At 35.1% G+C, this 12,430-nt stretch overlaps 2 protein-coding genes across 2 annotated transcripts; one reads left to right on the top strand and one right to left on the bottom strand.

Annotated features, from left to right (window-relative positions):
- Positions 1–2,983: 2,983 nt before the first annotated feature.
- TRIADDRAFT_54187 (uncharacterized protein) lies at positions 2,984–4,170 on the top strand (the record flags this gene model as incomplete). The annotated part of the gene is made up of 2 exons (XM_002110814.1): positions 2,984–3,527; positions 3,884–4,170. 2 exons carry the CDS (start codon positions 2,984–2,986, stop codon positions 4,168–4,170), a joined length of 831 nt encoding a protein of 276 aa, XP_002110850.1.
- A 1,316-nt stretch (positions 4,171–5,486) lies between these two features.
- Positions 5,487–8,604, bottom strand: TRIADDRAFT_22550 (uncharacterized protein; the record flags this gene model as incomplete). The annotated part of the gene is made up of 7 exons (XM_002110279.1): positions 5,487–5,605; positions 5,672–5,765; positions 5,848–5,970; positions 6,045–6,136; positions 6,210–6,308; positions 6,505–6,588; positions 8,526–8,604. 7 exons carry the CDS (start codon positions 8,602–8,604, stop codon positions 5,487–5,489), a joined length of 690 nt encoding a protein of 229 aa, XP_002110315.1.
- Between the last annotated feature and the right edge of the window lie 3,826 nt (positions 8,605–12,430).

The following is a 12,430-nucleotide window of genomic DNA, read 5'->3' as shown; positions in this document are numbered from 1 at the left end:
GTAATAAAATTCAATATATAGCTAAATTTTTTTGATAGTTTAATCAAGATATCTTGTAGTAACAAGGACTACTATCGGACTGGACATGTAAGTATAACCACAGTCTATCATTCCTGTTTGCATTGGTAAATGTTGTTAATAGAGCAGACGATTAAGCATCAATCAGTGATAGCGATTAGCTTGCACTTTACTTTGTTGACGTGATAATTAAATATAGCCATAAACGAGTACCGATTTTCTTACTAACCTTATCTCGTTGTTCAATCAAATCACGATCAGTACTCAATAGTTGTTTAACTTGTTGCACGTCGCCGTTTTTTGATGCTAGAAGCAATGGACTTAACAATTCACCCTCCATATTTTTTTCAGTCACTTATTATGTACTGAATTTTGGCGTTAAGTAGTTGTCAATGTGTACGTTACTTATTTAGAAATAAACCGAATCTATCTTATATTAAAGTATCAGCTGTCATCAGTCTTACTGCCATAGTAACTGAAATACTTCTAATATGAGATTCAGTCATCATGGATATCAAAATTCATACGTTAGTTTACAATAAGTTTATATGATCTACTAATGATGTAAACGAAATTAATCGATGGTAACTAGATTAAAACACTAAGCGATTAATTCTATAAAAACAAATACATGATATATGAATAGAAGGAAGTATGATACAACACTAGGTGATGGAATAGATCGAGTAAGAATAAATCTAACAATATATACGTATACGAAACGCGTATATTATGGACATCTATAACCTTGTGACTCATGTCAATCACGGATAGTCTCATTATCTTACACTCTATCTCCATCGTTGGTCATTTCCATAACAAAGTAAAACTGATCATTTATATTCAGTCAGGAGCCGGCACTACTACCTGTTACTGAATGAACTTTTTGACGTCATAATAGTCTGTTAGGATATTCTTCTATTCCAAATAAAGTCATGGCATCATGCTGTTGCTGAACTACACGAGGAACAGTTGTAATTTACATGCATTTAATAAAATAAATTGTTGAATGTAGCCCTTGTCTTATCTAGTTTTATTGATGAGCATAAAGACTAAATCAGCATTGAATATAACAGCTAGTGTCAAGCATTCACGTACTGTAATTTTAGGATATTGAATTATGATAACGACAATACAGTGACAATAAGGGAAGAGGGAATGATGATGATGTTGTACGTATAATAGGATATCTTGTTCAATTTAAGTTAAATTAACGCGATCGAGTAATCCACACATATCATTAATTACTTACTTCTCTGCGCCGATAGAAAGCTACTTTCCTATTACTCAGCGGTTAGCCTACCTTAGTACTAGTAGCAGTTAAATAATCTTTCTCATCGTTTAGTTTATATAAGTATGTTATTGAAAGTATGGTCTAAATTTAGCCTCATGAAATAGTTCAAAGCACTTACTTTTGTAGTATTGTCCGTGAATTAATGCCTTTTGAAATATAAATGTGGTGGTATCTGACATCCATTTTTTTTACTTTCTTGAACTACTTTGTGCTTCGCATTTTCGTATGCCCCTTCCTTTTTGCTGATATCATTTAAAATTATAAGGATCGCATTTAAGAAATATCCTGTATTGCAATTAGTCGCTCTTGCACCATTTTTAATCATCCTCTCTGAATTTGTATAAACGAACTATATATAAACTAGTTCCGCTTTGGATTGTATTCGCGTACTGATTGTGAATAGAAAGCAGAAGAAGAAAGTTATTGTTTGTTATAATTTCAGGAAATTCTCGAACGTTGTCAGAGATTTTTTACCGTACTATACTAGTACGAGAATATAAGTATATAAATTTTACGGTAGAATGATGACTGATTCCTGATTGCTTTATAATAAGATATGATCTCTGCTCTCTAGCTGATCTGCAATTAGTTATCTCTCAATTAGGGTCAGTTTTTGCCTAACGTAGGGCTTTACCTTTAGCTTCGTCATTTGATAAGCATAAATATGAAATTTGTAACACCAATTCTTCTATTTCATTAAGCTTCAACTTAATGGCCTCAAGCTTCATCTATAACTAGACACATGCCAATCAGGGTCAATTTTTCAGAACCCTATATGTAGGTTTGTAGTTTTTCAAGTAGAAGCGGTCAATTCGTAACATCTTTCATTTAAATTAACTTAGTGATCTCGAAGCATGAATTGGTTATAAATAAAAATACAGCGAAAATTAATAACATTCATTCTCCGTGAAAATAATAATAATACGTTGGATTATACAGTTTCAAGCGAAATATGCTAGGTTTCTAATTTATTGTTCATTGGAAATTTTAATTTTAGAGGAAACGAATTATGTCTATTAAAATTATACGGGATATAATACTCGTAGACGAATTTCAAGTATGAGTTGCTAGGCTTGCAAATATATTGGAAAACTTAATTATAATCGCTAAACTATATCTTGTGCCTAGACAATTTCAAGCGTAATATGCGAGGCTTTTAAATTCATTTGAAAACTTAATTATAGAGGAAACTAATAATATCTTGGGCTTAAAAGAAGGTAGGCTTCCAAGTTAATTGAAAATTCAAATTTGGAGAAGAGTTTACATACTGTAGGTAACTGGAATATGTCGCAAACATGGCCTTAGTGGGATATTATTACAGTAGTGTTCTTGCTTACAGTGTACTGTACTGTAGGTACAGTACAGTACAGTGCCGTACAGTACAGTACTGTACTGTATGTCACAATCAGGTACTGTAAACCTGAGTACTGTACATTGTACAGTACTACACCATCACCATGTACTGTAGTAGTGGTAGTCTATGATGACTGTAACTAATTGGATGCCATCATAAAATATCTTCACCATGTTAATTGCACTGATTGCATAGCCATATTAGTTCACTGTTTTGTCTAGTAAATCACTTCGCTAACGAGTTGGAAGTACGTAGTCATCAGTTCTTGATGTCTGTATATGATGATGGAACAAAATTTAGAATTACAATTATCCGAAATGGAAATGTTGCAAGCAATGTATCCTGAAGAAGGAGCAATCGTGCTCGATAATCCGCTAATTGTGCAAGACGTTCGTAATTATCTCGATCACGATGGACCAGCTCCTGTAAATATCGCTTTCACTGTTAAAATCAACTGGATTGAGCAAGATGCCAGTCTGGATACTGAGGATCCAATTTTAATTGAACTGTATTGCAATTTTCCACATGAGTATCCGAGTGTTACACCGGAAGTATTCGTCAGATGTGATATACTACAAAGAGATGAACAAAAGGATCTTAATACGAAGTTAAGAGAACATGTTGATGAATTGATTGGTCTTGGCGAATTATGCATTGTACCTACTTTGCAGTGGATACAGGAAAATTTATCAAATTATATCAGCCATAGTGCAGCCTGTACAAGTAAAACATTGCCAAAAGAACCCATCTCAGCGGAAAGCGATAACAAATTAAGCCGATTATTATTGTATATGCATCATATTTACAGCAAAACCAAGCGTAAAGTCATAGTTGAATGGGCAGAGGAGCTAAATCTTACTGGTAAATAAAAATAATTTATTTACTAATTCATATAAAATTGTATTAGTACGTGCATTAACTGCGTTTCAGTTGTCTTTATGATCTGAGTATTGACGTGTAGCGATACTACCATGATACTGCAAGTCTGTAGCAGTCATTGTAGATCCTTTGCTTATTCGATTTCTTATTAGTCTAAATTGATCGAGCTCATATACAACGCTTGCACTGTTAGATAAAACATACTGTAGGCGCTGTCATTTTGGAGGACAAATAATATGAATTTGGATTATAGTTGTATTTTATATAGTAATTCTCATAAGATCCAGTCTTTGAAATCACAGCCACTAGCTGAAGTTAATCGTATTCAATTTACATAGGGTTTTGTCTCCCCGGAAAGCCAGGCGTTTTGTGTGTTGAAGGCGACGAAAAAGCTGTATCGGATTATTTCGCTAGGTTGCGACGGCTGAATTGGAAAAGAATTACTTCAAGGCATCGTGAAGATAGCTATACTTTACAGCGAAAGTTTACATCTTTTGAAGAAGTAGCTTTTAGTGTTCATGGAGGTCGTAATTATCATATGGATTTGGGACAATTTTCTCAATATTTACAAGATCATGATTTAGGTGAAATGTTTCAGATAATATTTGGTGTTGATGGTAAATAGCAGTAACAATTTTTATGCATACGATTCAACATGAAGAAATTATGTAATTACGCGAATCACTAAATGCCATGAACTACTCCTGTAAATACGATATGTTTAACGACATTTGAGTATTGTAATGTCAATTTAGCGAATACATGGGCGCATGTATCGTATAGTTACATATGCCTTCTTTCTTCTGTACTGTATAATGGGCAATGATACGGTAGTTTGAGGCGGGCTGTTTGCTACTATCGATATAGCAACTCTATGCATCTATGCAGTTAATGCGTTATTGTGGATCTATTATCGTATCATTATAACATCTAACAAGTCAGCAAATCTTAAAGACTCGCTGGCCAGACTTTTCGATTGGATATTATTTCATGATATACAGTAGAGTAAAATTACGCTGTACAATATTAATTTACGGGCATATTTAAAATTGTTACTATCAACTCTTTCCGAGCTGAATCTAATTTACTGTACATCAGGAGCTAGATCAATGAAGGTCAAACGAGTATTAAATAAAATACTAACACCATTTATGAATCTGATATTGTTGTCCTAACGTTAAGTATACTATTTTTATAAGTAGTACGGGTGACGTACCAATTTTTGGTATTCAATTTTATTTCCTCAGTATCTTAATCAGATTACCAATCATTACATTGAGACAGTTACAATATACTGAATTTTTACGGCAGTAGAAAGATTCTTGGCAACACTTACATTTGAATGACAATTAAAAAAATGTAACTTTAATTTCGATATACAATTAAGAAGCCCAATAACAACATTGGGTAATACACTTTCATATTAGACAGCTATTAAGATAGTCATACAGTATATTAATTGTAATGAAATGCGTAGAATAGGTCAAGGTAGCGCTACTATAAATTTTAATTTTAGTAATGACTACAATAGGTATTTGATATTGAACAGTAGGACTTACAACTATAGCACAAGTATGATCTTACCTGTTACAATTTTTATAGTATGTGTGACTGTTTACTTTAATTAGTAGTAAGATAGCAAAATCCGTTTATAACATCACTTCCAGTATTATTATAGTATCTAATATAATTAATTAGTTATTGAAGAACCATACATTCAAGTGAAGCACGCATACGAATTTTAGGTTGCCTATTTTATCACTAACACCGTAGATTTACTATAATATCCGCAGGAATAGGTATATAGCTATCCATTCGCTACATGAAACCGAGACTCGAAGAAAGAAAATTATACAGCATAAGGCAAACTGTCCATATGAAATAAATTTATCGTCAATCTACTCTCCCTATAGATAGCCTTGTACTTTCGTCATTGATAACTTATTTACAACAACCACCTCCTCCAGAATTATTTGCAGGTTTGTTAATATCTACAACACGCGCACCACCTTGAGTAGCAGCGCCACCACCACCTTGCTCAGATTTTGGTAATTTTTTGGCTTAAAAAGAAGATTGTAAATTATTACTTGATCACTTAGTTGAGGTTTTCAGTACGTAGTCCTTACCGATAGCTAAAAATATTTCGTTTACATTCATAGCAGTTTTAGCGGAGGTTTCCATAAACAATAGCCCATTTTCTTCAGCGTAAACCTGTGCCTCCTATGGTTAATCATACAGTAGATATAATATTTAGCGTGAAAACTGAATCATAATATTTATGATTATTGATTTTAACTCTTACATCAGCATCAACCATCCTTTTATTAGCCAAATCTGCCTTGTTACCAGCTAATGCGATTACGATGTTAGGGCTAGCTTGACGTTGTAATTCCTTAACCCATGCTTTTGCACGTTGAAATGATTCCTACAATGGATTGGGATAGGAATAATTATTAGTATTCAAATTCGATGGTGTCGCTATTGCTTTATATATATTACCGCGTTGGATATATCATATACAACAATTGCAGTCTGAGCTCCACGATAGTACATAGGGGCCAAGCTATGATATCGTAAATATCGACAAAATGCTGTCAAGGAATTGAATTATAAAGTTGATCTATTCATAATTGTAGATATAAATTAAGAGAACAGAATCGCAACATGGAAGTATCAAAAAGATATTTTCTTGTCCAGCTGTATCCCAAATTTCAAATTTGACAGTAACATCGTCTAAACAAACCGTCTGCGTAAGGAAGGCAGCTATATAGAAGTAATAATCATATCATTAATGTTATGATTAAAATTGTTTATACACTTCAACCATTAGTCTAACATATTTTCAGTAGTGTAGAATTATTTTAGTACGTAATGTTTTCGATTAAATTGAGTAATTAAATCAGTTTCATCTTTGTGTCATGGATAGTGTAATTTCTCCAAATGGAAGAACTTTTCTTACCTCCTATAGTACTTTCTTGATATTCCTGGAATTGACCTTTAACAAATCGCAAGACTAAGCTTGATTTGCCAACAGCAGATTCACCTATCAAATACACAATATTATGTTAATTTCGCCGCTTATATTTCTTATATGGCAATTTGAAGTATTCGAATTCGCATATTTTGTAATAGCGTAAATTTAACGACCATAACTCGCATAAATTAATTCATTCCCTTGTATACATGTATATAAAATTACGCTACAGGATCAAACTTGGATAAACCGTTAATGATTATTATACGTTATTTTTAATTTTAATCATTATCGAGAGAATCTTGTCGATAGTGTAATTTATATCCTGTATACGTATAAAAAGTCTACCGCGAGTGATTTAAATCGATTGAACGTAATTCCGACCATGAGTAATACAGGTTTTGAGGGCAACCCCAAATATAGTTAAAGTATTGTATAAGAACGTTCTAAGTTCAACTACAGATATCTTCTAAGCGGGTTTATATTACGTAATACGATCACGCACTGCATAAAAATTGCAAGTAGTTTATGTTTTCGTCTTTGCTAAGAATGCAATGCGTTAAGGACCAATCGATTACTGTACGCAGCTTTCACTAGATATAATATTTATCTGTTTATTTAAAAATTATAGCCATTATAAGCCATGTAGACACACCTATACAATTTTAGCAGAATAAATTGAAATTATATTGCTGAGATCGCAGAATATACGAATTGGAATAATATGATCAGACAAATGTAACCACTCTCAGTGTCACTTTTAATTGATTCTACAGTAGTAGAACATGTACCTTATGACATTTTACTACCGGCCAGCTTATGCGAGTGAGCAATATACGTGCTTAAGATAATATAATTTATCTTTGATAAACTCATAAAATTCAGAACCTTTATAATTCGAATTTTTATATCACCCATGCTACTGAGGCATCTGATATTTCGGCCGATAGAATTCGCAATATTTATACATATTATAATTCACATAGGATAAATTTATAAAATTTAAAATTTTACAAATTATCAAGTAAGCAAAAGAGGAAAATCAATGCTGAAATAGTTTCTTTTTGCTATTTATCAAGGTAAATAGTAATGTGTACACCGATAGAAAAAGTGCGAAAAATTCTTTTTCTAGCAATTACATCTTTTAATTTACCATCCAAATGGGTGTACAGTAAATGTAAGTAACGATTAAATTTAAAAAAGGATTGATCTTGTGCAGCCATCATGATCCATTCCCCTTGCTTGTTTGAGATCGATGAGACAGGATGTTTACTGTTTTCATACAATTCTGTAGTATGCTGTAGTATGCAATACTCTAGTCAATGTTGTCTTCAGTTTTAATTTTAAGTGTGACGTCATAAAAAATGCTAGCGTTAAACACTATGGGAACGTAACTTTCACTCTAAAGTCTAGAGTCTCTATATCGCACGTGAACTTACATAAAACAACATACTAAAATAACAGTTATGATCATCACGATAGAACTAAGGTTGAAGACGTATTCCAAGTTCGAACTGCATACGTCTGATAATAAAGTATAGTAGTGGTAAAATATTCATTCATCACTTAGACTAGAATATATTCAAATTTGATTATGATTAAATAACGAAAGCATAGAATTAATACGATTCAGACAGTTGCATGCTTTCGAAATTTATGCTGGTTATTATTCGTATGAATATGAAGGTACGATTGCAATATGCAGTGGACGTTATGAGTATGATGGGGAAAATGGTTCATCATTCTGTCGATCAGCGTGAAGTTTAATGGGGGAGTACTATCCAAATGCGGAAGCATCAAGCTACGCATAAAGGAAGGCAATCTTCCAACTCGTATGATGATAAGAAGATTTCACTTATCGAGTATCGTCTTCCGATATTGCGAAAGACACGATTGTCGTCGGCTATTGACATACTGTGTGTTTATAGTAGATTTTAGGATTTATATATCACGTTTAAAAAACTCCTCTTGGTACAATAGCGCTTTCGCGTAGAAAAATGAATTACCTAATAAAACCAACTTGAATTGGCATATTTTAGATTGTCCACTACCATTAGGACGTTGAGGTTGCCCTCTAGAAGCCATCGAATGTTATTGGTGATGAATTCCTATAAGCAAAACAAGTGCCAAAATTAGAGAACATTTTCAATTCAAAGCGACAACAACAGCGATATCGTATAGTAATTGATAATGAAAGAATTGAAAATTCCCCGAAATAAAATAGTACAGCTTACGTCGATGATTTTTATGACATTAATGATAGAATTGATTGACCAATAGCAATCTGTTCGTTGATTGTAAAATTGACTTTACATCTGCCGCTTGCGTCGTATATGGCCTGTACAGTAGTCTACTAGGCTGTACGTCAATACTACAATGCGTCGTCGATTTTCATGAAGAAAATGAGTATACTATTGGATATTGCAAGATGAAAGCAAACTAATACTAGAACTAATACATTGGCAGTGAAATTAATTGGGTAGTATCCTAGCATTAACAAGATATCTTTCAATGAAAATAAAATTGTCCACGAATTGGTTGAAGGAACCGGCTCCATTGGATCAGACGCTCGTCCCTGCTAGTGTAGTGTGATTGCACTGAATGACAATTTGATCATGCAATGACTAATCGATCGATCAAGTACCATACTTGATCGATCCTTGTCTTGGTGGAAAGGAGAATGAACGAACAGTTAGTTCAAAAAGCGTCTATACTATTCTGCGTAGTCTAGTCATGAAGATAAATTACTTTCTGTTTGCCTCCCTAGACGATCTACTACTGGCTGCGATAGATACAAATATGCTCTTGACCGTAGAGTGAAAAAGTTGGGAAGCTACCCGTGCGGTGTGACAACACGTTTATCAGGGCAATGGTCATTGCTCCAACAGGATGGAAATGACTTCTCCATACCATGACTCCTGTTCAACTAGATAGTTGAATTGAAGATGAAGATGGACGTAAAAGATGTCGCCATGTCCATATCAGCGATCATTGATTATCCAATGATTCAGACAAGAATTACAGCCATAGTATCTGCCATGGCTTTATTTCCTCATGTCCATTCCTACTATGTGTAGCAATACAATAGGGTGTCTCTAGCTACGTCAGTCTATACTACTGTCAGTAGTGAGCGGTATGCGCCGCTCATCCACGACTATATCATCCAAGTATGAAGATAAAGGAAAAAAATAACTTCAAACTAAACGCACCATGTCTATTCGTTCCATTTCAATAGCATCATTAACGACTCAATAAAACATACAGAATGAGTCCAGATCAATCATGTGGCAATTTCAACTTACCTGTAGAAGATCGTTAAACCCAATTGGCGCAATAAGCTAAGGACGATTCTTCCAAATTATCGTATAACTAATGATGTACTTTCGTATTTTGCTGACAACTTTGGGTAGGGCAGTTGTTAGTGCTAGGGTACTTAATCGTCTCCTTTGCCTATATGAACTGTAGTGAGGGCCAAAGTCAGCCAGTGGGTCGGGTCATGGCGGACGCCCTGGGGTACAGTACAGTAATATACTATGCAGTCATAGCAGGGTTGAGAAAAAGTGTGATCTTGCTACAGTAGGGGAGCATCGCCCCTGAACAGCACGCTCTTTAGTCGACCACCCCGCATGAAATACTGACGTAATACAATTGTTCAGAATTGTACTGTACTGTACTGTACAAGGTACAGTTTTACACAACGGGTGTACAGTACAGTACCGTACTCCAAATTTCGACAAAAACTTCTAGTATTGTACAGTACAGTTCATGCCGGTGTTCTGCGCATGCACTGCTCCATACTGTACAGTGTACAGTACAGCCAGAATAGTGTTCTGCAATATTGTACTGTACTGTACTGTACAGTGTACTGTACAGTACAGTAGGTGAGATGAGGTTAAGACGTGCGTGTCGTTCAAAGTGTTGATCCGTCGTGAGGAATTGTGACTACAATACGATCCTCAGATGTGCACTAGTACAGTACAGTATCAACTATTCATTCAGGTGAATGTGGAAAGACCGAAGCCAGGGAAAAAAGCGGGCTTGCAAAATTTTAGTACAGTACAGTCGAGGACGATACAGCCACATTTGGAATGATGAGAAATCAGAGATGTGATTGCTATATACAGTACAGTATACTCGTGTGGCTATTTCTAGACTGCATTGAATAGCTTTGAGGGCTTCAGTTTCGGGCTACTTGTGTAGTATTCACTGTTCAACTGTGTTACTTTGAATATTGAACAAGCTCAAATAATATTAACCTTTTGTAAAAGTAAAATTAAATTTATTAACAGTAAACTTGATTAATAATAATAAAACTGTAATACTGTACAGTGTACAGTGTAGACACACAGTACAGTACACACTACACAGTACCGTACAGTACGGCATTTGTATTGTTAATAATAATAATAATTAATTCCTATTATTATACAGTACAGTACAGTACTGTGGGTGAGTGAAATACAGTACTGTACTGTACTGTATCGTTGTTCGGTGAATTCCTCTCTTCTCATGTACAGTACAGTACTGTACACTACAGACACTGTACAGTACAGTATGTGTGAACTTCACGGTCGAGTATGGCAGTTCATGACATGGCAGTGTACTGTACAGTGTACACCAGGCGACTGCATTAGCAAGTTGAAGCCAGTGACAGCAAAAGGGGGGAGGGGGGGCAGAGCAAGCTCAAATAAAAATATAATATTAACCTTTTGTAAAAGTAAAATTAAATTTATTAACATTAAACTTGATTAATAATAATAATACTGTAATACTGTATAGGCACACAGTACACAGTAACGTACTGTACGGTATTAGCGTATTGTTAATAATAATAATCTATACTATACTGTATGAAGCATCTTTTTTTACAAACCCAATTGTTACCCCCTGAAAGTATGTACTGTAGCGAGTTGGTTTTCACTGTACTGTGCAGTGAAAGACAGATAGAATGACGTACAGTACAGTACTATACACTGTACAGTATGTGTGAACTTCACGGTCGAGTATCGCAGTTCATGACATGGCAGTGTACAGTACAGTACAGTGTACTGTACACCAGGCGACTGCATTAGCAAGTTGAAGCCAGTGACAGCAAAATACTGTGGGTGAGTGAAATACGTACTGTACTGTACAGCCTTTACAAACCCAATTGTCACCCCCTGAAAGTATGTACTGTAGCGAGTTGGTTTTCACTGTACTGTGCAGTGAAAGACAGATGGAATGACGTACAGTACACTCAGTATACTGTACAGTACACTGTACAGTACTGTATCGTTGTTCGGTGAATTCCTCTCTTCTCATGTACTGTACAGTACACTGTACTGTATGTGTGAACTTCACGGTCGAGTATCGCAGTTCATGACATGGCAGTGTACAGTGTACACCAGGCGACTGCATTAGCAAGTTGAAGCCAGTGACAGCAAACGGGGGGAAGGCAGAGTTGAGTCAAGTTGACTGATGCAAGTCCATGCCACGGACGACATGGTACAGAGTTGGAAAGTAGACGAACTCAAACAGTACAATGTAGTACAGCTCCCAGTAGGGTTTATCGATTGCGTTATGACTGAACCATGGACCTGCCACTGACGTACTACTCAGTACTCAGTACGGTATCGGCCACACTGATGAAAGACTAGAGTGGAAAAGGACTTATAGTCTTTCAACTTACCATCCATCCTTTCACAACTACTGTACTAAGCTCAGTGCAGCGTTTGTTGTTCGTACTGGCTGGACGTAGTACGTACCATGTATAAAGTCTGCAGACGTCAACCATTCCCTGTACAGAATTAAAGCAATTTAGTTTTGGAATTCCTTTTTCTGCATACGCTTTTACTGATTCATTAGGCATTCAATCTCTGTACAAGTTAGAGCCAGTAACAATAAATTAACACATAATGGATTTGGAAAAAGT

This window comes from Trichoplax adhaerens, genomic scaffold (genome assembly GCF_000150275.1).
Source record: "Trichoplax adhaerens TRIADscaffold_3 genomic scaffold, whole genome shotgun sequence".
NCBI classification, from domain to species: domain Eukaryota; kingdom Metazoa; phylum Placozoa; class Uniplacotomia; order Trichoplacea; family Trichoplacidae; genus Trichoplax; species Trichoplax adhaerens.
The sequence above is the reverse complement of the archived record's forward strand: the minus strand, read 5'-3'. Positions and strand labels throughout refer to the sequence as shown.